Source organism: Myiozetetes cayanensis, unplaced genomic scaffold (assembly GCF_022539395.1).
Source record: "Myiozetetes cayanensis isolate MyiCay16 unplaced genomic scaffold, myiCay2020 scf26, whole genome shotgun sequence".
Lineage (NCBI taxonomy): Eukaryota > Metazoa > Chordata > Aves > Passeriformes > Tyrannidae > Myiozetetes > Myiozetetes cayanensis.
This window is the reverse complement of record NW_026087477.1, coordinates 2,826,767-2,851,276: the sequence shown is the minus strand read 5'-3', so window position 1 is coordinate 2,851,276 and position 24,510 is coordinate 2,826,767. Positions and strand designations below refer to the sequence as shown.

The 24,510-nt window shown below is 61.2% G+C and overlaps 2 protein-coding genes across 7 annotated transcripts in view; one reads left to right on the top strand and one right to left on the bottom strand.

Annotated features, from left to right (window-relative positions):
• The window catches only part of ZNF638 (zinc finger protein 638), a 33,734-nt gene extending 25,079 nt beyond the window's left edge, over positions 1-8,655 (bottom strand). For 2 of the 5 annotated variants that reach the window (XM_050321015.1, XM_050321016.1), the window contains exons 1-2: positions 7,281-8,266; positions 710-2,321 (exon numbers count right to left, since the gene is read on the bottom strand). In XM_050321015.1, coding sequence (XP_050176972.1) covers positions 710-2,119 — 1,410 coding nt within the window. In that variant the 5' untranslated portion in view covers positions 2,120-2,321; positions 7,281-8,266. Of the gene's footprint in view, positions 1-709; positions 2,322-7,280; positions 8,267-8,485 lie in introns of those variants that run through there. The other 3 variants (XM_050321013.1, XM_050321014.1, XM_050321017.1) reach the window with 3 other exon arrangements.
• An 832-nt stretch (positions 8,656-9,487) lies between these two features.
• On the top strand, positions 9,488-24,071 carry PAIP2B (poly(A) binding protein interacting protein 2B). Of its 2 annotated transcripts, none has more exons than XM_050321197.1 (4): positions 9,488-9,510; positions 19,009-19,163; positions 21,131-21,307; positions 21,659-24,071. In XM_050321197.1, exons 2-4 carry the CDS (start codon positions 19,020-19,022, stop codon positions 21,713-21,715), a joined length of 378 nt encoding a protein of 125 aa, XP_050177154.1. In that variant the 5' UTR covers positions 9,488-9,510; positions 19,009-19,019; the 3' UTR covers positions 21,716-24,071. The 2 variants fall into 2 exon arrangements, with proteins under 2 accessions (XP_050177154.1, XP_050177155.1); XM_050321198.1 differs by lacking the exon at positions 9,488-9,510 and adding an exon at positions 13,216-13,289.
• The last annotated feature ends 439 nt before the right edge of the window (positions 24,072-24,510 follow it).

Below are 24,510 nucleotides of genomic sequence, written 5' to 3'. Positions count from 1 at the left end.
GGTTGCTCAAACACTGCATGCAATTTAAACACGTGAAAAGATTATTAATGAATTATTCAATGGTTTTTGTTACCCTCTCTCTTATTTTTGATATGTCAAACCCTGGGCTTTCCAGGAAAAGCCACATCTTTCAGAATTTTTTTTATCTCCCAGTATCCACCAGTTTTCCCTTTTATTCTCCCTTCAAGGCCGGACTGTGACTCCCTTCAGAGCTGGAAGCTCGGCCGGATGAATGGAGGCATTTTGTGTGTCCCCCTGAGCCAGGCTCCAGCCTCTGGAAAACTCACACAGAGCACGCCTGGGAGATGAAAATTTCGGGTTCTAAATGGGCTGGTTTGTTTTAAGGCAGAGTTTGGAGCAGGGGGGTGAACACATGAACATCTCCCCACCCCGTGACGTGATTTTAGCCCCCCCGATGACGTTCAGGTTTCACTCCACCGCCAAGGGTTTGTGTTGCTGTCCGAAACCCGCTGCAAAGGCAGAAACCATTTGTGATATTAAACAGAGTTAAAACTCAACCTTTAAACAGCTGTGAAATGCAACTGGGAACAGGACACAGTGTTACAGCCATTGCCAGCACATCAGCACTCAAACTGGCGACTGGCATCCCAATCCATTGAGCTGCCGGGAAAACAATCTGCCCCCAGAACGGGGTGGCAGGAAAGGTGCCGAGCACACGCTTAGGGAATAATCTGGGAAAGACACTCACCTTCATCTGAGTGCATTCAAGGTTACACAGAGAACACAAATGTGGGAATATTCGCGGCGACGTCGCATAGTAGTCGTTCATCATGGACGGGGTGGGCAGGCGTTTGCTCTTCTGGGTGTCGTGGAACACGGGCAGCCAGGACGCCTTCACCACCCCGAACGGGGACTTGATGGGCCCCTCGGCATGGAAGCCTTTGTGGCCCCCTCCGGCCCTGCCGGAGGAGCCGGAGCCGCTGCCGGTCTCGCGCTGCTTCTGCTCGTGCTGGCTGATGGCGGCCAGGAGCCCGGCGGAGAAGGGCGGCGACGTCAGCGGCGGCAGGACGTGCTGGGACACGGGCGGCTGCACCAGCGGCGGCATCACGGGCGGCAGCAGGGGCTGCGCCAGCGGCGAGGGCAGCAGGGTGGGCATCATGGGCGGCAGCACCGGCGGCATCGGCGCCTGCGACGCGGGCGTCACCACGGGCAGCGCGGCGGGCGCCGGGCACAGCCCCGACACCTTGGCCGGGGGCTCGGCCGGGAAGAACGGCGGAGCGCCGGAGGAGTCGCCCTGGAAGGCCGGCAGCTTCATCAGATCCTCGGCCGGGAACACGGGGTTGCAGGGCACGCCGGGCGGCGGGACGGGCACCGGCACGCCCTGCTCCCGCGGCACGTCCTCCCTGCTGTCCGCGCCCGGGCCGTCGGGGTTGTACACGCAGGGCTCCAGGGGCGGCTCCGGGAGCCCCTCGGGGGCGTAGGGGCACACCTCCAGCGGGTCCTCAGTGTAGCCGTACTTGCTGGCGTGCCCGTAGTCGATGACCTTGCCCTTGACGGCCGCGCCACCCGGCTCTGCCCCCCGCTCGTCCCCGCGGGCCGGGCCGCGCAGGCCGGGCGCGGGCTGGCCCATCTTGCGGATGCGGATCTCGCGCAGGATCCGCGGCATGTTCTCCGGGGTCAGCTGGTCGTCGGGGTAGCGGCTGAGCTCCTCCAGGTCCTCGTTGGACAGCCCGAAGCTCGCTAAAATGCTGGAGGCGCTCTCGGGCGTGTAGCGGTTCTGGGCGCTCGAGTTCTGCTCCAGCACCGGCACCGGGGCCGGCGCGGGCGGCTTTGGCGCGGCTGTCCCGGCCGGGCAGGGGCTGTTGTCCCAGCGGTTGGGACGAGGGTCTCCCTTCTGCTCCTGGTGCAGGTTGTTCTTCTCCTTGACCTTCCTGGGATCCGCCCTGTGCAGCGTGACCCGCACGTTGATCCTCTGGGAGCCCGTCCACTGCAGCGAGTCCTGGCCCGGGGGTCTCTGGGGCGCTGCCTGGGGGGCTCCCGGCGCTGGCTTCCTCTGCGGCCCCGCCGCCCCTCCTGCCCCGAAGGATCCCGGAGGCTTGCTGCCCGAGGGGTTGGGTCCCCTGGGCCTGGGGGGCAAGGTTCCTCTGGGGTTAAACATCGCGTCTTTGGGCAACGCCTGGCGGAACCCAGCGTGGGCAGGGGCCGCGCCGCCGCCGGACACCGAGGACCACGACTGCAGAGCCAAGTGGGTCTTAATTTGGGCAAGCTGAAAGGGAGGAGGGCCCAACACAAGGGGGCTGGCAAGGCCAAGGTTCAGGGAATTCACAAGTGGTGCGAAACTTTCCAAGAACAACACAAAGCTGCAAGTTAAAAGACAAGGATTAGATGGTTCGTCTTGTCACCTGCTCACAGCGGGTGAGAAAAGCAACCCAAGGCACAAAACAGGGTCTGCAGGACAGTTAAAAAGGGTCTTTTAGAGCTCAAAATTCTGTCAAACAAAAACATTTTCTTTCACTGAGTAAAATCTTAATATAAAGAACAGGTAGGTAATTAAGTGAAGGAGCTTTACCCAACGAGCTCAACCTCACAGCTCACACAGCTAGAGAGGACACTTGGAACAGCACCGCTTCAAACCTGGTGTTTCATTTCTCCAGGACAACAGAGTTTGGGTTTGTTACAGCTCATTTTATAAGCAGTGGGGCAGAGGGTGAAGCCCCTCTCCAAAGGCTGACGAGGGATGGACTGGAAGTGAAACCATTACATGGAGAACTCAAACCAGTTACAACTCGGTGTCAGGTCGCTGTGGAGCCAAGCTGAGGTCGGAGCAGCTTCCAGGAGGACACTCCCATGACACTCTCATGGGTAACAACTAAACCCTGCAAGAATTCAGGGGGTGTGACAACGCTTGGGTTCTGTGGATAGAAAATTTCCATTTCCCAGATGTTCAAAGCAAGAGCTTAAATTGAAAGGACTTGAAACAGAGAGGTGCAAAATCGTACAGAAACAAAAAAACCATCTAGACACATAAAAAAGCACCATGGTCATAGGAACTGGGTCTTATTTTAGGGCAAACCACTGAGAGATCAGTCCTGTAAGGCAGGAGAAGAAGGTACAAACAGAAAGAGAGTAAAATTAAACAGCACAGAGTTCTGGAAATAGAACCACAGAGTGGTTAGGAAAGGACCTTAAAGACCATCTGATTCCAGCCCCTGCCATGAGCAGGGACACCTCCCACCAGACCAGGCTGTTCCAAGCCTTGTCCAACCCGGCTTCGGACACTTCCAGGGGTGTGAAGAATGAGACAAGAACAGTAAAACAACAGAACTGTGGCAAAGTTCTGGTGCAGCTCCTCGCTGGCTGAGCAGGGGACACTGGGAAGTCCTTGGTTTAGGGCGAGCACAACAACAGCCAAAAATCAGTGTGTCCTCAGCAGCATCCTCACCCCCAGCCCAAAACACAGCACTGCAGGAGCAGCTACTGGGATTCAGAAGTTACCTCTGTCCCAGCCCAAACCAGGCACAACCAGCACAGCCAGAGGCATCCCCAGACCTCCTCCCGTGCCCCAGTGGCTCTGGGGTCCCCCAGAACTGCACAACTGCTGCTCCCACACACGAGGAGTCCTCCTGGCAGAGCTCTGCTCCCTGCTGCTCTGGGTTCTTCCTGCAGCTCCTGGGTTCTTGCAGTGCTGGGGTTCTTGTTGTTCCTGCAGCTCCTGGGCTCCTGCAGCGCTGAGGTTCTTGTTGTTCCTGCAGTGCTGAGGTTCTCGTCTCAGCAGCACCGACCCCCTCCCAGGGTTTGTTTTCCGAGCCCTGGGAGGTGACTCCACAGCAGCTGTTCGTGGGCAGAGGTGCCTCTCCCGTGGTGTCACCCAGAAGGAATGAGGACCACGAGGAATAAACCCTGCAGGGAGTGACCCCCACACAGGTGCTGGAGGGATCTTCCAGCTCAGTTCCTGGAGCTTGTTCCTATCTGTGTGTAAGTTCTATCAGGAATTACTTCATTTGGATTAAGTACAAACTGCTCAGGCCAAGGAGGAACATCAATCCTATTACACACAGGGAGCTGTAATAACCAGATTCCCACCAGACAGCAATCCCAAACTCCGACCTCTCATCCAAGGCTCCTTGCCCAATATCCCTCCTCCCTCCACAAGTTCAGTGGGATTTCAATGGGAGCTGCATGTGAGGCCAAGTTTGCCCAAGACAGTTTCCAAACAGACATGAACAAACACCCCGAGCCATCTCCTGCCTTTCAGTTTGGGGTTTCTCTGGAACTCTCAGCACTGGAGGGCAAAAAATCCCTCTCAGCTCATTCCTGGGGGAAGCAGCTGGAGAGGGAACACTCTGAAAGCCACCCATTGACAGAACAACCATGAATAGTTGAGAAGAGTAAGTTTTAAACACAACCAACCCTAATTGCACAGGTCAGGAACCTCCCAGAGGAGAGAACGAGCCAGAATTCCAGTGGGATGAAGTTTCACCAGTAAGGTGTCTCCAGGTGGTGCAGGTCACTGGGTCACCCGTGTGCTGGGAGCAGGGATGATCCCACACCAGGATCTGGAACCACTGCCACAGCTCATCACACCTCAGCTCACACCCCTCAGCCTGGCCAGGGAGGGTGAGCCAGGATGGACGGGGCTCGGAGCAACCTGGGCTATGGAAGGTGTGCCTGGTCAGGGCAGGGGTGGGACTGGGTGGGATTTAAGGTCCTTTGCCCCCAGACTGCTGAGGGATTCTAGGAGGTGCTGCACAGCAGCAGCGTCCAAGGCAGCCACTGTCAGCTGGGGTCTGCTGGGACCTTTCCAAAGGAAAGGCTGGAAATGACAGCAGGAAGTGCTGTCTGAGGAAATGCCAAGACCAAGGAAACAATGGTCAGGGATGTCAGGGGAGAGTCTCACCTCCCTCCTCAGGGCAGCTTTGTTTGGGGAGTGTCTGGGGACTGCTGGGACAGGGACACCCCCAGCATTCCCAGAGCAGTGCCCGAGCCCTGAGCTGGGGCTGCAGTGACACCTTCCACTAGAACAGGTTGCTCTGAGCCCCGTCCAGCCTGGCCCTGGAGGAATCCTTAGGGGAAAATCAGAGGTGATGTGGAGGGAGGGAGGGATGAGAGCACTCCCAGCACTGCCAAGGTGTCCCAGTTCCTCCCAGTCGCAGAGGGGCTGCTCACACCCAGCCCAGCAGCTCTTCACCCCCCTGCCCCTGTCACCAGCTCCTCCAGGGCCTCGTGGAGCCCAAGCTCTGCGTGCTGCAGGTCAGAAGAAGCGATCCCAAGCCCTTGGAGCCATGTCCACAGTCACTGGGAGCACCAGACACCTGCCAGTCCCAGCACAACACAGACAACCACCCCAACATCACCCCGGGGCATGCCAGGCTGGCTCTGGCACCTCGGGAGAGGGTGGAGGTGGATTTCTGGAGTCCCCAGGAAGGTTTATCTGAAGAGAAAGTCTGGCGAGCCACTGGAAGGAGAATTTTCTGATTTGTCCCTATAAATAGCAGGGAATTTTCTGGCTCTGTGCTAATTGCAGAGCAGATAAATAAAGATGGCCCTGCGCCCCCAGGCTGGGAGAGCTGCTGTGCCTGTGCCGTGAGCTGTTCCAGGACTGACCATATCCCCAGGGATGGGGCCATGTTCACCTCCCCTCGCCACAGTCCAAGACCTGGATCTCTTCTGCAGGTTCCTTGGTGTTCTCCTGACGGCCAAACCAGCCTCTGGAGCGACCTGGATTCTCCTCTTCCCTGCTGTTCCCAGCACAGTGATGGTGTCCGGTGGGGGCTGAGGGGCTCCACCTGCCCCAGCCCTGGCAGAGCCCGAGGGCCCTCACAGGGGACTCCTGGTCGGATCATTCCTCATCCAACTCCTGCCACATCAGCCTGGACACGCCTCCACCAGGGTCAGGAAGTGGCAAGGCATTCCCAGCCATCCTCCTGCACCTGGGAATTCCTCCTCAGCACCTGGAGCTTCCTCAGGTGCCACACAAGGCACTGCCCCTGCCAGCACAGAGCCCTGGAAGGACAAACACCTTCAGAGGGACGTGCTTCACTCTGGTTTATCCAGTGTCCATCCATGTTATCCCTCGATCCAGGGATGCTCCAGCTCCTCTGAGGGTGCTGAGCCCAGCCCTCCCTGGTTTTGGCAGAGCCGAGGCAGCCCCTCCTGCGGGTGGACTGTCATTCCAGCAGGATCCCCTGCCTGCTCAGGCAAAGATTCCCAGGGTAACAGAGGTGAACACTGCTCCCAAATCCTCCCACACCTGGGCCACCCAGGAGCTGCCTCCGGGCACGTTCCTGCTGCCATCTCCAGATCCGGCAGGATCCGAGCTGGGATCCCAATTCCAAGAGCCAAGACCAAGCCCAGGCTCCCGGTTCACTCCATTGGGAATGTTCTGGACACACCAGGGCAGCACGGCAGGATCTGTCCTGGAGCAGGAGGAGAGGCAGGATGGCTGTTTGCCTTCAAGGAATGGTGCTGGAACACCTGGATGGCAGGAACATCCCAGCCCAGGCTCCACACACTGCTGGGCTTCCCAGGGCCAAGCAAACTGCAGAGCTGAGCTGGAACTGCAGAGCCCAACAAGAGGCAGCTGAACCTCCAGGACCAGGGGTTGTAGGGCCCCCAAAGAGCACGGGAAGGGAAAGGAAGCACTTAGGGAAGAGAATTCCTGGGAGAAGATAAAGACAACCTGCCAGGGGAAGGGCAGGGAGACAAAAGCCAGGCCCTTGTTCCCCCCCAGTCCACACCACAGTCACCCTGGCAGCCAAACTGCCCCCGCCCTCCTGACCGTGGAGCAGGACCCTGCAGGTGGGAACATCCCTCCAGGCTGCAGGGAGAGCCTCACCTGGGCCAAGCTCAGCCCAGCCCCGCCTGCTTTAGCCACAAATCCCCACCACGGCCCCCAGGGAGAGGGAACTCCATCCCTGCCAGAGCCAGGGCCGCTGGAGCACCACCATCAGCCACGTGATCCGCCCAACTCCCCCCAAAACTGCCCCAGCCCAGCCTGCCAGCGGCAGGTTTGGGACAAACACACAGAGCACCACCTGCACCAGCCTTCCAGCAGGGAACTCCTGGAACAGCACAAAAAAACCAGGCACTTCAGCACCAGGAATCCACCAGACTTCTTCAAACTTCCCTTTCCACGCCAGATTTTCGAGCAGCACAAACCCTGACCTGTTTTATACACGAGCACCAGCTCTGGGTGCACACAAAAGCCTCACAGACAGAGCAAACACCAAGATTTCTGCCTAAAACTCCCTATAAAAAGCCAGAATTCCACGTAGAATATTTAACTCGGTGCCAAAGAAATAGGAAAACGTTTTATTTACCTTCAAACGTGAAGCACAAAAGGAAAACAAAGGTCCCTGTGTTGCTCCTCAGACCCAGACGAGCTCCTGGTCTGGCAGCTGAGCTCAGCCCCAAAACCCAAGTCCAAGGGATTCAGGGGAGAAAAGCAGGGAAGAGAAGGAATCCGGCAGGTTTTGTCAGCATTTGGAACCCCACCCTGGGATAAACATCCTCAGTTACCATCAGAATTTAGGGAAGAGGAGGTTGGGCTCGTCCCTTCCGCCCCCCACCCTGGAGCCAGGGGGATCCTCTGGGCACACTGTAATTCCTATAAATCAGGGGAAAGAAATGAAACTCGGGATCCTCCTCGTCCTTGGAGAGAGGCTGGTCCCAGGGAAAATAATTACCTCATGGCAGATCCACCCTCCCAACAGCGGGTGTTTAACCTTTCAGCAAAACCCAAAACAACGACATTTAAACAGCAACTCTGGGCTGGGGACCAGGAGGGACGGCTGGGCGTTTCATTAAAAAAAAACCCCAAACACACAGATTTTAACGGGGTAAGACATATTCCTATAAAAAGACAATTTAAAAAACCCCAAAAATTCATATTACATTTGTGCCTTAAATTAATAATAACAGCAAAAAAAAATAGCGAAGGAGCACGTGTCTGAATAGCAAAAAAAAAAAGTTAAATCCCCCAATGGAGGAGGTTCCTGCAAAGCACATGACGAGACAGAGCCACAACACGGGGGCCTAGGGGGGAAGAATTCCTCTTCTGCTTATTTATGGTTGTTTTCGGTTTTAACACCCTAACTCAGCTCAACTGCTGCCGTTCCAAAATGAAAAAGGGTGAAAAGCCCCGATTTTGACCCCAAAGCAAGGGTGAGAGGGGGTTTGACCCGAGGTGAGCCGGGTCTGGCTCCACCAGCGCACGCTTTGTCTGAAAACACCCCGGGAATGTGCGCACCGAGAGGGCTGAGGGCGAGGGGAGCCTTCAGAACACGCGAATCCCATGTTTTAGTGTAAAAAAGAGCCCAGCCGCGGAGCCCGCGGGTCCCCGGGTGTCTGAGGGGCACAGCGAGGGCTTATCGGCCCGCCGGGGGAGCAGCCGAACGGACGGAGATGAGGGATGGAGATAGAGGATAAAAGACAGACGAAGGATGAATCCCCCGCCCCGTCCGCCATTACGCGCGTCCCCCTCAACCCCGCCAGAGGGGGGGGGCGGCCGCCGTCCGCCTCCTACCTCGGCCTGGGCGCAGCCGCCGCTCGCTCTAAGTCCCCCGCCGCCGGGAGAGTCCCCGGAGAACGGGGAGGAGGGGCGGGAGAGCCGGGATAACGGGGCGCAGGGAGCGGCGGGAGGATGGGCGGTGGAGCCGCAGCGAGAACCGCCGGGAGCAGCGCGGGGGCGCCGCGCGGAGGGATATAGCGCGCCGGGCGCGCTGCGGCTGAGGGCGCGGCGGAGGGGGCGGGCCGCGCTCGCCGCGGAGCACGCCGGGAGCCCGCCCTATATAAAGCGGCGCGGGCGCGCGCCCCCTCAGAGCGGCGGCGGCGGCCGGAGGGGTCGGTGCTGTGTTAGAGCCGCTTTGATGCCCCTTTCCCTTCTTTCGCAGTCCCCGTGGGGTGATTTCTGCAGCACCCCGCCTTTTTATCTTCTCGGTCAACTCATCCTGCCAGCTCGCGGCGCCGATGCCGGCATCTCAAGGGTCAAAAATAAGTAGCGGTTTGCCCCGAGGGTCACAGCGGGTTACGAAACGGGGGCCCCGCCTGGTGGTTGCAAAATGCGGAACGCGTTAAAAGTTTTCTTAAGCAACGGTGTTCTTTCGCGTCTGTGACTTTCTAAGCCTAATGAACGAGAAGGGAGATTTAATCCGCGACTCGCAGAGCAGCCAACAAGCTCTAAGGGAGTTAAAACTCTTAAGGTGTTAAAAATACCAATTACTTGTTAAAGTTTGGGGCTTGGTGATCTTGGATCTCGGGGGAGGTTAACAAGGCTCGGGAAAAGAAGGATGCCAAGAACTCAGTTTATGGGACATCTGGCAGAACTCCCAAGATCAGGAAGAAATTATTAAAGCTCTCAGCAATTGTGCTGAAATCGGCTCCAAATGGGCAAAGAAGGCAATTCTGGCAAGGGCAGATCCTGACCACAAACAAACCCAAAACCCCACAGACCCAAAAGAAGGGGAAGACGGAGTGCGGCACTAATTACCGCGGGGAGCCAGAGGGTCGTTAACCGGCAGAAGACGGACCACTAATTAATGAGAGAACGGTGTAAGTTGTGGCCAATGAACACTCGCTGATATGGATAAACTGTACAAGTTTTGGTGGCTGGGCGTTTGATCTGTGGGATTCCAGCTCTGAAGTAAGGGATCCGTGTCTGTCTCCGGTGTCATTCCTGGCCTGTCGCGCTCCAGGGAGTGAATCCCAGGGCTGGGGACAACAGTGGCACTGCCTGGGATTCAGGGACGGGAGGGACTGAGCTGTGTCCCATCCCCTGAGCCTCCCTCGGCAGCTTCTGGAATGTTCCTCTCAGCTGGGTCCCACCTGGCGCTTCTCCAGCCTCACCCACACGTGGATCCCCTTTGGGGTGTCCTGGCCTTGTGGAGACACAGGGGCAGCCCCAGTTTTTCCAGGGAAACCCAGCCCCGGACTGGTGAGGTGCTTGGGATGGACCTGCCCATCCCTGGGGGTGTCCCAGGCCAGGCTGGACAGGGCTTGGAGCGACCTGGGATAGCGGGAGGTGTCCCTGCCTGTGGCACTGGGTGGGATTTAAGGTCCCTTCCCACCCAAACTAGTCTGGGATTTGCTCTGGAGCAGCAGCAGGAACACCTTGTACCTCCAGTGAGTTTGTGTTCCTGGGGATACACTGAGTCAGTGTTCCCAAATCCAGCTTTCCCATGGCCTGTGGGGCTGGACCTGACCTGGAAGGGGATTCCAAAACCCTCTGTCCCCTCGGGTGGCCCCAGGAGCTCCTGTCCCTCCAGATTCCCTCGTGCTCTGGCCCACAGAGATGCAAAAGGACTGCAATAAAAGCCTGGTGGTCTCCCAAGAGCTGCAGCCAGAGCCAGTCTTGACCTGGCTGCTGGGAGGAAATCCCCCCGGAATGCTGGACAGGTCCCTCCATGCAGCACCCCCGGGGGGAGAATCGGGCTCTGCTCCCAGGGAACAGGGACAGGAGGAGAGGGAACGGCCTCCAGCTGTGCCAGGGGAGGGACAGGTTGGATATTGGGAAAATCCCTCCTGGAAAGGGCTGTGCAGCCCTGGCACAGCTGCCCAGGGCAGGGGGGAGTCCCCCTCCCTGGGGGGATTTCACAGCCCTGTGGATGTGGCACTCGGGGACATGTGGTGGCCCCAGGTTAATGGTGGCACTCGATGCTCTGGGGGGCCCTTGGCAGCTGCTGTCCCCAATTAACTCATTAACTCACCAGCCTGAGGTGACCCTGGGGCGGCGCCGGGGGTCTCTGCTCTCGCCGCTGCCACTGCCACCAGAGAGTGACGGCCCCTGGCTGCAGATGGGGCCACCAGCCCGGGGGTCCCCGCGGGGCTGGGGCTGCGTGACAGCGGCGCCGGGGTGGGGACAGACCCCGACAGTCCCCCCAGACCCCAACAGCCCTCCCGGCCGTGCTGGGAGCGGGGACGGAGCCCCAGCTGAGGCACTGGGCAGACTGGGAGCCCCGTGTCCCTGCTGGGGACAGAGCAGGGCACATCCAGCCCCGTGTCCCTGTCCCCGTGGCCGGGACCACATGCGGTGCTAAGCGAGCCCGCGTGTGACATTCCCGGTCTGGGTCTCACATTCCCGGCGGCGCTGGGGCCAGGCCGGGCCGTGTCCATGTGCTGGTGACATTCCCAGACTGACTGGGTGACCTTGCGGGGCTGCCCCGGCCCGTCCCGTCCCCAGCCCCGTATCCCCCGGATTTGGGGCACAGCCCTGCCCGTGCCCGGGGTCTCTCGTACCCCCGCACCACCTGAGAGCCGTGGAAGGGCCCCCGTGTCAAGGACAAACGTCCCCAGCCCCGCGGACATCCCGGGCCATTCCCGGCACTGCCGAGCCCCCCGTGCCGGCGGCACCCCCAGAGCCCCGTCACCCCGCATTTCCCGGGATCAGCCCCTTTGCCCCGGGCTATTCCTGGCCCGTCTGGCGACACCCGCTGTCCCAGCCATACAAGGAGCCGGCGGGGAGGTCATTTGTCCCCGAGGTGCCGCAAGTGGACGACAGCGACCCGGGAAGGGGGATTGTCACCTGCACGGAGCCACCTGCTCGGCCTGGCCGCGGGGACACCCTGCTGGCCTCCCGGGGACACCTCGTGCTGCTGCTGCCCCGAAATCCAGCCCCTTGTTTGGGAACTCGCCCCGGTGAGGGGCAGGTTCCCGAGGGATGAGGGCACGGCATGGAAATAGCTCCCCTTGGGGGGCCGTGGGGACAGTGCCACCATCAGATGCTGGGCTGGGGGACAAGGGGGGCTCTGCCCCCGACCCGGCCCCCAGCCCCACTGGGTTTGTTTTGCTCCTCAAGGAATCCCCCCATCCACACTGCCCATGGAGCCTCCGGGGACCCCCCAGGCTGCTGCCTCCCCACCCCTCAAAATCCCAGCCCGGAGCAGGGAAGGAGTTTGGGGTCACGCCGAGGGGTGTGGGGAGATTTCGGCTCCCCCCTTTCTGTCCTGGGGCTCCCCAGGAGTTTCCCCCTCCCACGGGCACCTCCTGTCAGAGCCCCCCGCGGGGCAGGCGGGACCCTCCCCGGTACCCCGATACCCAAGGCGGGGTGAGGGGCTGCGCTGCCCAACCCCGAGACCCGGGGCAGGGGATGGAGGCTCATGTTCCCCCCAGCCCACCGTGCGGGGCCCCGGGCCGGGCACTCACCGTCCGAGCGGGTCGGGGGGCGGCGGGCGGGGGCCCGGGGGGGTCCGTGGGCCCCGCGCTCGGGGGGTGTTGGAGCCGCCGCCGCCGCCCGAAGGCATGGCGGGGGTCGCGGCGCGGCGCTCCCGGCGCGGCCCCGCTCGGGGCTGGCGGCCGTCCCGGGACAGCACCGGCACCGCCACCGCGGGGGGGCGCGGGGGCGGCGCTGGGGGGGCCCCGAGCACGGGGGAGCGGGGATGGGACCCCCCGAGGGGGCCCCTCGTTGTGGGGGTGCAGGGCTGGGTCACCCCCCTGGGGTGCCCCCAAGCCCAGGGTGCAGCTCTGAGTCCTCCCCCGGGGATCCCCCCGCTCTGGGGGCGCGGGGCTCGGTGCCCCCCTCAGTGCCCCCAAAACGGGGGTGCAGAGCTGGGTGCGTCCACCCCGAGGTGCCCCCGAAACTGGGGGTGCAGGATGGGCCCTCCCGGGTGTCCCCAGTCCTGGGGTGCGGCTCTGAGGCCCCACCACTGCTCCACTCTGGGGGTGCGGGGCCGGGTGCCCCCCGCCCCCGAGGTGCCCCCAAAACTGAGGGTGCGGGGCTCGGTGTCCCCAAAACTGGGGGTGCAAGCTGGGCCTCCAGGGTACCCCGCCCGTTCTGGGGGTGCAGGGCCGGGTCCCCCCCAAAATCCAGGTTTGGGTGCCCCCCCCACCCCACGCGCTGGCCACGTGACAGCCCCGCCCCCTCTGTGTGTTTACATCAATCGGCCAATCAGCGCCGCTCTGACATCGCTCCCGCGCGGCGGCGCACGCGGCTTGTGTCGCCTTTCCCCATTGGTTGCCGATCCCGCCAATCACGGCCGGCGGCGCGGGGGCGGGGCCCTGGGGTTATTTACATCGCGTCTGGCCCCGCCCACCCGGCCCCGCCCCCGCGCGCTGCCCGTCTGACCCACGTGGGGGACGCGTGCGAGCGGCCAATCAGAGCCGCCGGGCTCAGCCAATCGGGAGGGCGGCTCGGAGGGCGGGGCCAAGGCCGTGATTGACAGCGCAGCGGTGCAATAGCGACCAGCTCCGGTCTCCTCCCACCCAACCCGGGCTCGCGGGGGCGGGGTCTGGCGGAGGGTCCCGCCAATGGGAGCAGGGGGCGTGTCCCCGGCGGGAGGGGCGGGGCCTGGCGGCGGCGGCGGCGGAGAGCGCGGAGCGGGACCGGCCGGGCCGAGGTAGCAGGGAGGGACACGGGGGGGGACACAGGGGGGACACGCAGGGGACACGGACACAGGGGAGACACGGCAGGGGACATGGACATAGGGACGGGGGGGACGCGGGGGGGGACACGGACAGAGGGACCAGGGTGACACGGCCCCAGGGACCGGGGAGGACACGGGAGGCCCCGGCCCGGTTCAGCTGGATCCCGGCAGGGAGCGGAGCATCCCCTGCCCCTCGTCCCCTCCCGCACCCCCTCGGGAGCAGCAGCCCAGAGCAGCCCCGGGGCTCCCAGAACATTCCTCTGGCTCCCAAAACCCTCCCCGGGCTCCCCAAACCTCCCCCCCGCCCCTCTGTACGGACCAGGCGAGGGGGCCGAGCCCCCGTCCCTGCTGACCCCCCGGTGGGGACAGGACACGTGGGGCAGGGGGACATCGGCTCCTGTCCCTGCTCCGAGCCCTCCCACGGCACGATCCCCGTTCCAGGGCACGGTCCCCCTTCCCCGGCACAGGCTGAGCTCCCACGCTCTCGGGACACGCACCCCGAATGTTCCTGGCCCGTGGAGGCGGCTGGGGCACAGGAGGGGCTGTCCCTGCCCGCCGGGGTTCGGGGGGTCTGGGACAGGTTCCGGGGGCTCAGCCTGGCCCAGCTGCTCCTGCTCTGCCCGCGGGTGTTTTCCCTGCCGGCTCTCGGCTTCCAGCCCCACGTGCCGGGACGGGGGGGGAATTCCTGCAGGAGCAGAGGGGGAAACCTGTGTGGGATGGGACGGACGGGGCTCCATCCCTTTGGGAGCTGCTGCTCGGGATCCACATCCCTCGGGATCCCGGGCCATGGGATCTGCAGGGAAGGCTGAGGGAACCTCGGGGCTGTGTCTGGGGCTCAGCAGCTCCGGGTAAAAGTGTGTGTTGGAACATTGTCCTGAAAACCCCCCAATGCTGCTCCTGTGCCGGGGATCCAGCAGGTTTTCCCTCGGGATTTCTCCCGGAGGACAAGCTGAGGGAATGGCACTTTTCCAGTCTGGGAGAGGGAGAGCCGGGGTGTGTGTGAGATCCACACGTGTCCCTGCAGGGCTGGGACACGGAGAGAGCCCAGCCCGGGGCAGGGGGACAGTGCAGGCTGTGACAGAGGGACTTGGGCACTCAGGGCCTGTGGAATTCCAGGTGTTCCACAGGGTCATGGGATGGCTCGGGTGGGAAGGGGGTTTATATCCCATCCAGTCCCACCCCCTGCCATGGGCAGGGACACCTTCCACCAGCCCAGGTTGCTCCAGCCTGGCCTTGGACACTTCCAGGGATCCAGGGCAGCCACAGCTTCTCTGGGAAATTCATTCCAGCCCCTCACCACCAACAAAGGAAAGAATTCCTTGCCAATATCCCACCCAAATCTCCCCTTTTCCAGTGGGAAGCCATTCCCTGTGTGCTGTCCCTCCATGCCTTGTCCCCAGTCCCTCTCCAGCTCTCCTGGAGCCCCTTTAGGCCCTGCCAGGGGCTCTCAGGTCTCCCTGGAGCCTTCTCTTCTCCAGGGGAACCCCCCCAGCTCTCCCAGCCTGGCTCCAGAGCAGAGGGGCTCCAGCCCTGGCAGCATCTCTGTGGCCTCCTCTGGACTCTCTGCAGCAGCTCCAGAACTCAGGGAGGTTTAACCATCCCAAAATTTCTCCCCACTATCCCATCCAACCCACCCCTCTGATGGTGTAAAGCCCCTTGTCCTGTCAGTCCCTTCCCTGTAGCTGGGGAAGGAGCAGGGTTGTCCCTGTCCACGAAGCAGCTGTTTGTTTTCTCTCAGACCCCCAGGACTCATCCCAGGTCTCCCATTCCTGCCGGGAAATGTGACTGTCCCTGAGCTGTCATCGCTCCTCCAGTGATAATTCCAAACAGGACAGGGCTGTCATCATTCCCTGCAGGATGGGGCTGTCAGCACCCAAATCCCAGATCTGACGGGTGGCTCCAGCCGGTGCCCTGTCCTGGCCCCTCCCCAGGGCCCATTCCCGTGGGATTTGGGGTTGGTGACCCTCCCCTGCCACAGCCATGGCTGAGCTGCCAAATCCGGGGGCAGATCTGAGAATCATGGAATTGTTCAGCTGGGAAAGGACCTCCAAGAACATCAAATCCACCCAGTGAGCTCTCCGTGGAATGCAGGTGTCCAGCCCCAGGAAGGTGTTCCCGTGGGTCCCTGATCCCAGGTGTCCAGCCCTGGGAAGGTGTTCCCGTGGGTCCCTGATCCCAGGTGTCCAGCCCTGGGAAGGTGTTCCCGTGGGTCCCTGATCCCAGGTGTCCAGCCCTGGGAAGGTGGGTCCCAGTGGGGCCTCCAGAGCAAACAGAGATAAAGCTGCTCCCATGGGTCCGGAGCCCTGGCACAGGGATCACTGGAATTGCACCACTGGCACAGGGATCGCTGTGCAGCCCTGGAATTCCCCTGCTGGCTGTTTCTGTCTCCCTGCCCACAGCCAGGCAGGGAGTGCTGGCCCTGTCCTGGGGGAAGGACATCTCCTGGCCCCATTCCCTTAAAAAAGTCTAGGAGAGAGCTGGAGAGGGGCTTTCCCAAGGGTCTGGAGAGCCAGGGCCAGAGGGAACGCAGAGGGCAGGGTTAGATGGGATATTGGGAAGGAAATCCTCTGGTTAACCCTGTCTGTGCCAGGGAGCTGCTGGAGCAGGTCCAGAGGAGGCCCCGGAGCTGCTGCCAGGGCTGGAGCCCCTCTGCTCTAGAGCCAGGCTGGGAGAGCTGGGGGGGTTCCCTGGAGAAGAGAAGGCTCCAGGGAGACCTGAGAGCCCCTGGCAGGGCCTAAAGGGGCTCCAGGAGAGCTGGAGAGGGACTGGGGACAAGGCCTGGAGGGACAGCACACAGGGAATGGCTTCCCGCTGCCAGAGGGCAGGGATAGATGGGATATTGGGAAGGAATTGCTGGCTGGGAGGGTGCTGAGGCCCTGGCACAGGTTTCCTGGAGAAGCTGTGGATCCTGGAGAGCTGCAGGATCCGTGAGCTGCCGGGAGCAGGACGTGGCTGGGGCTGAAGCAGCTCGAGGAGGAGCTGTTTGTGCTGAATTTGGAATGAGGATCCTGAGCATTCCTTGGCCTGGGCTCAGCAGCAGCGCCGGCTGTTCCGGGGAGGCTCCCCGGGCCGGTGCCCGAGCGGAGCCGGGGTTGTTGTGGTGGCTGGGGATTAAAACAGTGCGGGAGCGGATTATCCCTGATCCGGGGTGGAAATAGGCCGCGGTTCCTCGGCAACTGGGAGAGCTGGGAATGGAAACTCCACATCTCCAGCAGGGCCTGGCACCCCCGGGGAGCCCAGCGCGGGAACACCGGGAGCATCCCCGTGATCCTGGGAGGCTCCTGCTCCCTGCTCAGAGGGCAGAGCCAACGGGGGCAGGGGGTGACTCCCCAGCTCGCTCCGGAGCAGGGAATAAAACCTCAGGGATAAACCTGTAAAAGGGGGAGGAGAAGCCTGGAGGGGGAAAAACGCACTTGGAAAAGCCGGGGGGGCGGTGGGGGAGCCTGGGCTGGGGGAAACGCCGGGCCCAGGGAGGCCGTTCCCGGAGGGATCCGGCTGGGAGCAGGGAATGTCCCAGGGCCGTGCGGGGCAGCTGGGAGCGCTCCCAGCCAGTGGAAAAATCCGGCCAGGAGATAAAGCGGGATAAGAGGTCCTGTTTGGACCTCTGGAGCGCAGGGACTTTATCTGGGGAGGGAGACTGGAGGCAGGTGATCGGGATCCCAGGGCGTGGGAGGGACGGGAGTCAGGGAGGGAGCGCTGGGAGAGCGGCTGGACCAGCTGGACCTGTGGAGCAGAGCTGGGACGGGAGAATCCATCCCCTGGGAGAGGAGGCTGACGAGGTGCTTTTCCCTAATTGCTGCTTCGAGGGAGTTCAGAGGTGGCCTGAGAAAGGTCCAGCCCTCTCTTCCCTGCACGGAACCATGGAATCTGGGGGGGAAGGGACCCGGAGTTCCACCCAGTCCCACCCCCTGCCACGGGCAGGGATCCAGGGGCAACCACAGCTTCTTTGGGTGACCTGTGCCAGGACCTCCCCACCCTCCCATCCAGGAATTCCTTCCCAATATCCAAAATAGTGGGGAAGAAAAGGTGGGATTCTCTCTGTGACTCCCCAGGTTGGAATTTGGGTGTTGTTAATGCCCCAGTGCAGGAGCTCAGAGGTGCAGCCCCAGCTCTGCCCTCCCTCGCTCCGAAGCCCTTGGGGGGCAGTCAGGAAGGGGAGCCATGGAAAGCTCGGGGAAGGGCTCAGTGTGGGCTTTTCCTGCAGTCTGGGTTGCCTGGGTGGGTTTTCCTGCTGAACCACGAGCCTGTCTGCAAACACAATGATTCCCAAAGCTATTTATAGCTCTGGGAGCCCTGGCCCGCCGGGCTCTCCGGCACAAACCCGGGAACGCTGCCTCGGGAGCGCGGCCTGGGCCCAGGGCTGGGCTTGGGAGGGAGAGCGGGACCATCTGTGCTGCCTGGAGCCAAGGCTGGGGCTTCTCCTGTGTTCCCTGCTCCTGTGTTCCCTTTCCCTGTATTCCCTTTCCCTGTATTCCCTTCCCCTGGGCTCCTTCTCCCTCCTGCCAGAGGGCAGGGTTAAGAGGGATTTTGGGAAGGAATTGCTGGCTGGGAGGGCGGGCAGGCCCTGGCACAGGTTGGGCAGAGAAGCTGTGGCTGCCCCTGGATCCCTGGAAGTGTCCCAGGCCAGGCTGGAGCCCCCTGAGCTGGGGGAAGGTGTCCCTGCCCATGGCAGGGGGTGGCACCGGGTGGGATTTCAGGTCTTTTCCAACCCAAACCATTCCATGGTTCCTGGACACCAGGCCTGGGTGCTGCTCTCAGGAATCCTTTCTCCACCTCCCACGGAGTGGGATCACTGAATTCCCACCCTTCCTGCGTCCAGCGTTGGTGCCGTGGGCTCTGGGTGCTGGAATTGTTTTGGGATCTTCCCACGTGGTTGGTTTTCCTCCCATATCTCTCAGTCACTGTTCCCAGGAGTTGGGACCGCCAGGAAGCCCCAGCTGGGATCAGATCCCATGAAATCCATCACTGGGAACCATCTGGCCCTAAAGCACCACCCAGAGCTGCCCCAGATCTCTGTTCCCAGCCTATGGTGTCCAGGGAGTGTGGGATTATTGGGAAAGGGCCCTCCCAGGGCACTCCCTCCCTCTGGGCAGAGATCCTTGGGATTTTCCGTGCTCTGGAGCAGGACCAGGTGCTCTGTGTGCTCTGGATGTGCTTTCTGAGCTCCAACAGTCCTGTTCTTTTTTTTTTTAAGCTATTTAATTTTCCATAGGAAAACAGAAACAAATCCAAGAAACCTTCATTGTGGAAGAGCCAGGGTTTGAATTTATTTGCTTTCTAGTGGAGCCACATATCCCAATTCCTGGAGCTCTGGGAGCCCTTGGAGCATCCACAGCCTGGCAGGTCCAGCTTTGGTGACTCACAGAGGGAACACACAGCCCAGAATGGACACTGAGCCTGGAAAACGCTCCCTTTTCCCGGCAGGAATGCTCTGCATGGCCAGGGCTGCTCTGGCTGAGAGGGGAAACCCAGGACCTTGCATCCTGGAGACCCAGCTGGGAAAAAAGGAGATAAAACACACTTTGGTTGGATTTGGTTCCATGTTTGGAGTCTATAAGGTTGGAAAAGACCTCCAGGATCACCAAGCCCAACCATCCTGGAAGGTGGTGGCGGTGTCCACGTGGGAGCTGGCGTGGATCTGGGCACAGGGGTCCCCAGCAGCTCCCTCATTCCCACATTTCCCCCCTCCCAGAGTCCGTAAGGATGAATGGCTCCGAGCTCGCCAGCACCACGGCATCCAGTCCCAAATCCAAGGAGGAGCAGGTGGTGAACGGGCACGATGAGAAGGAGAACAATCCCTTCGCCGAGTACATGTGGATGGAGAACGAGGAGGACTTCAACAGGCAGGTGAGACTCCCAGCTCCAGAGGTGCACAGGGATGTGGGGATGGAGAACAGGGAGGTGAGAACAGCAGGCAGGTGAGGCCTGGGGGAGTTCCCAGCTCTGTGCATCCTCAGGGAGAACAGGGGGTCCTCGGACCCCCCGTGGGAAGGGTGGCTCAGGGAAGAGTCATCCTGCCTGTGCTGGCCCTGCCTGGAAGGACGTGGCGCGGATGAAGCTGGAAAGGAGCCCTCACGGAGCCTTTGATCCCCTCGGAGGGATGGTGACATCACTTCTGCCAAGCTTTTGGGATCCAGGCCTTCCCTATCCACATGCTCAGCTGGAGGCGCAGGACTGGCACCCTGGTGAGCCCTTGGAATTGGAATGTTTACATCCCGGTTGTCCCAGCAGGGAGATCCTGCAGCCACTGCCTGGGTTTGGGGAGAAATCCCTGATTCCAGTGAAATCATCCTGGATACACCTGGAGCAGCCGGAGCTGGAGCCCTGGGATGCTGTGTCAGTAAGGGACAACAAAGCTCCTGAGAGCTCCTGGAGGACTCCAACAGCCCTTGGTTGTGGAATAATGACATGGGAGCAGCTCCACAGCGTCCTCCTCATCCTCATCCAAATCCCAGGGCAGCCTGAGGCAGCGGGAAGGGCTCTCTGGAGGCTCCTGGGATCCTCCTGCCACCATCCCAGCAGCTGAAGAGAACTTGGACACCTTGGATCGGGAGAGGAGGGAGTTTATCCCTGCAGCTGAACTCCTGGACGCTTGTCCCCTCCTGGAACATCCCTGGGACTGCGGCCAAGCCCTGATTCCATCCCTGGGATGTCCGGGAAGGACCCTCCGGAGCTGTGGGCAGGCTGGGCAGAGGGAATTCCCACCCCCTGCTCTCCAAAGGAAGATTCCACCAGCATTCCTGGTGTCCTCAGAGAAACTCTGCCAGTGGTGACGGTGCCTCTGCCACCCTCACATTCCATGCTTGGGGGCTGCTCTGGGATTGGGATCTGGGGCTGGATCTTCCTCTGGATCCCTCGCTCTCTGCTCTTGCTGAGCTCTCTGGAGCCCCGTGGCCTCCCTGCCTCCTCCAGCAGGGATTTGGGCCCCGGGCAGGGAAGGGGCAGGAGCTGCAGGTGCTTCACCACCCACGAGCCGCCCGGCACGTCCCTCCCGGAGCCACCGACATTCCTGTCCCATGGAGCCGCATCCTGAGGGCAAACGGGGAGTGCTGGGAGCAGGAACTGCTGACAGCAGGGGCGGCTGGAGCGGGCAGAGGTGTCAGAGGCAGGTGGAGCACAGGGAATATCCACCTGGATTGCAGGGCTGGGAGAGGCACCAAGCGTGGGAGTGCAGGGTCCCGGGACAGTCCCGGGGACCTCCAGCCCCATCCTGCCCCTCTCCTGCCTCCCTCTGCTCCCACATCCCTGCGGGAGCAGCTCCCAGAGCTCCAGCCAGATCCTGGGGCTTTCCTGATCCTCAGGAGGAGGTTTCCTGCAGTGTCATCCCTGGAGCTGTGGTGGGAGCCGAGTGTCACCCTCTGTCACCACCTGCAGGTGTGACAAACCTGCAGGGAGCAGGAAAGGCTGGGAATGCTCTGGGATTGCTCCAGAGCAGAGAGGATCCGCCCAGCAATCCAGCTGGGATAGGATCAGCCATCCTGTCCAGTTTGGAGCAAGGACAGGGAGAAATCCTGGAGAAAAGGAGGCTCAGGGGGGACCTTCTGGCTCTGCAACTCCCTGACAGGAGGGGGGAGCCGGGGGGTCGGGCTCTGCTCCCAGGAACAGGGACAGGAGGAGAGGGAACGGCCTCCAGCTGTGCCAGGGGAGGGACAGGTTGGATATTGGGAAAATTCTTCCTGGAAAGGGCTGTGCAGCCCTGGCACAGCTGCCCAGGGCAGGGGGGATTTAACAGCCCTGTGGATGTGGCACCTGGGGACGTGGCCGGGGTGTCCCTGGCAGTGCTCCATGGTCTCCTAAGTGATCTCTCCGGGCAGGTGGAGGAGGAGCTGCAGGAGCAGGAATTCCTCGACCGCTGCTTCCAGGAGATGCTGGAGGAGGAGGACCAGGACTGGTTCATCCCGTCCCGGGACCTGCCCCAGGGGGTGGGGCAGCTGCAGCAGCAGCTCAACGGGCTCTCGGTGGGGGACGGGCACAGCTCCGAGGACATTCTGGTGAGGGGCCCACGGGGTGTGCCCTGCCCGTGGCAGGGCTGGGACCGGGTGGGCTCTGGGGCCCCTTCCCGCCCACATCATTCCAGGATTCCGTGGACTTGCTCTCCGGAAGCCCTGGGATGGGGCTGCCGCTTTCTCACGTGGCACAGCACGGACAGGGAGACACAGATTGTCCGTGTTTTCCCCCAAAACCCATCCTGGGAGCACGGACCTTGGAGCTGGGTGATGGTCCATGAGGGATCCTCGGGGTGCAGGGGTTTGGGGTGCAGGGGTTTGGGGTGCAGGTCCCTGGAATGAGAGGGATGCCGTCCTTGGGGCACTGATGGATCCCCGTTCCCTCTTCTCTTGCAGAGCAAAAGCAACTTGAATCCAGATGCCAAGGAGTTTGTGCCGGGCGTGAAGTACTGACAGGCCAGGCCTGGAGAGAGACTGAGTCCCTGCTGCAGGGAATGCCAGGGGATAGAGGGGGGACAGCCCGGCTGGACTCGGCGCCGGGATCTGCTCCAGCTTCAAGTACCTGTTTTTTTCCTCCTTTATTTTTTTTTTTTAACACTTTGTATCGTCCCATCACCTTTTTTTGGCGGTTTTTTGCTTCCTGGGACGTGTTGGCCCTCGGGCCTGTCCTGGATTCCAGCCTCTCCCTGCTCCAGAGGCCCATTCCTGCGTGTGCTTCGGCCCTGCTAGTGGGAAGATCCTGGGAAGATCGGGTGTGCTTGTTTCAGTAGGATTTTTAGGGCTCCCCTGCCAGGCTGGAGCTGCACTGGCCTTCCCCCATTCCCCTAAAGTGGATTTCTTCACTCCAGGTGAAGTGCACCAAGCTGTGATCCCGAAATTCCTCCAGGCAGCCGCTGCCCCGGCTCCACGATGGAAGCTGAGCACTCATTCCCACATTCCCGTGCTGGCAGGGGGGTCCTTCCTGCTCCAGCGGTTCTGGGGATGCTCAGGGGGCCCAGACCCCCCAGGCATCAACCCCTGGGAAGGGCAGCTCCTCCCAAACTCCTCCTTCAGGAATTCCCTCCCCAGCTCTTGAGCTCATCCAACACTACAGGCCGTGGCTCTGAAGCCTCAGCATCCGAATTCCTCTTGGATTTAAATCCGTTCTTGGCACAGAGGAGGGGTGGGGGGGGTTGTGGAGCAGCTTCCCTGGGACAGGAGCAGGATCCTCCTTTGGGCTGAGCCTGAGCCCCGAGGAGCCCCCCCCGAGGGATGATTTTGGGAGGGCATGGGCAGGTCCTGGGGCTGGTCCCTTTTCCCTTTTCCAAGGCTCTGGTGCTGCCTTCAGCAGAGGCCCTGGAGCAGCTGTTGGAGCAGGATCCGTGTCTGAGCTCCTGGGAACCTCCTTCCCCACCCATGGGAGCTGCAGCTCCCAAACCACGGCCCTGGCACTTCCAGGGGTCTAAATCGGGGGCTGAATGGGATCCTTCAGAGAGCTAGGGCTGGAAATCCCCATCCAGGGAAAGTGGGAGCTCCTAGGGGTCAGAAATCCCTGTCCAGGCAATACAGGTGTGTCCCAGGGCCAGCAATGCCTGCCCAGAGAAAGGAGGAGCTCCTTGGGGTAGGAAATCCCTATCCAGGGAAAGTGGGAGCTTGCCAGGTTAGAAATCCCTGAGAAAGCAGGAGGTTCCCTGGGTCAGAAATCCCTACCCAGGGACCCCTTTTTGGGGTCATAAATCCCTGTCCATGGAAAATGGGAGCTCTTTGTGGTCACAAATCCCTATCCAGGGAAATTAGGAGCTTCCCAAATTTGGGAATCTCTATCCAGGGAAATCAGGAGCTTCCTGGGGTTGGAAATCCATGAGAAAACAGAAGCTTCTCCAGGTCAGAAATATATATCCAGGGAAATTAGGAGCTTCCCAGGTCAGAAATCCATGAGAAAACAGGAGCTGCTTGGGCCTAGAGATCCTTATCCAGAGAAACCAGGAACTTCTAAGGTTTGGAAATCTACATCCAGGGAAAGCAGGAGCCTCCCAGGGTCAGAAATCCCTATCCATGGAAAACGGGAGCTTCCTGGGGTCAGAAGTCCCTATCCAGAGAAACCAGGAGCTTTCTGGGCTTGGAAATTCCTACCCATAGAAAGTGGGGGCTCCTGGAGGTTGGAAATCCATATCCAGGGAAAGTAGGAGCTCCTGGGGGTCAGAAATCCCCATCCAGAGGAAAAGGGAGCTTGTCACGGTTATAAATGCATGGAAAGCGGGAGCTCCCGATCCAGGACAATTGGCACAGTTCCCGCTGGATGAGCCGCCGCTCATCCGTGTAAATCCCCCTCCCGGGCGCGGTTCCCCCCCAGTCCCGCCCCTAAAGGAGCCGCTAATGGATCGGGATGGGGATCCCGATGGCCATTAACTCTCGGGGCCATCGGACCGTGAACAAGGGCTGAGCCCACGGAATTCCCTGCTCCCAGTGCGCCCCGGAGCCTCCCGGTTCTCCCAGCTCCGGCTGCCGGGCTTAATCCCGGCGCTGAACCCCGGCTGGAACCAGCAGCCCTATGGAAGCCCCATCCAAGTATTCCAGGTTGGGGTGAGTTCTCCCCTTTCCCGGTGCCTTCCTGGCCGGGCAGGATGGGATCCAGGGAGCTGGGATGGGCAGCGGGAACTGGGATGGGCAGCGGGACACTGGGTGAACCCCTGGAGCGATCCCACTCCCCCCTTTCCTTTTCCCTCTTCCCCTTTGATTTCCTACTCCCTCCCCCTCCACGTGCTGTAAATTTCGGACAAGGCGTTATCAAAAATAAACTTTTTTTGGAAGGGAGCGGGGCCAGAGTTTTCCCTGGAAAAGCAGGGGAGGGCTCTCCATCCCACGCCAGCTCCGGCGGGGCGGTTTGTCTGTCACCACCATCCATCCCAGTGACCCCGTCATTCCCAGTTCGGGCGTTAGATGGCTCTGCTGGCGCTGCTTGGAGCCGTGTCCCTGATTTCCTTTGGCTCTGCTGGCGCTGCTTGGAGCCGTGTCCCTGATTTCCTTCGCGGAGCCACCTGGAAGCTCCCGGAGGGTTTTCCCCCGCCCGCCCCTCCCTGCGCTGGCACCTTTTTTTGGGCAGTTTTGGGGTTGTGCTTTGGGCCGGGCACAGTCCCCGCTGCTGATCCCAGGCAAAAATAACCCAAAAGGGCTTTTTATCCTTGTTTTTCCCTTTGAGATGAAGATCAGCCCCAAAAGCTGTGAGAGCAGGGGCAGGGCCGGCCTCCGCAGCTCCGTGTCCCTTCCCT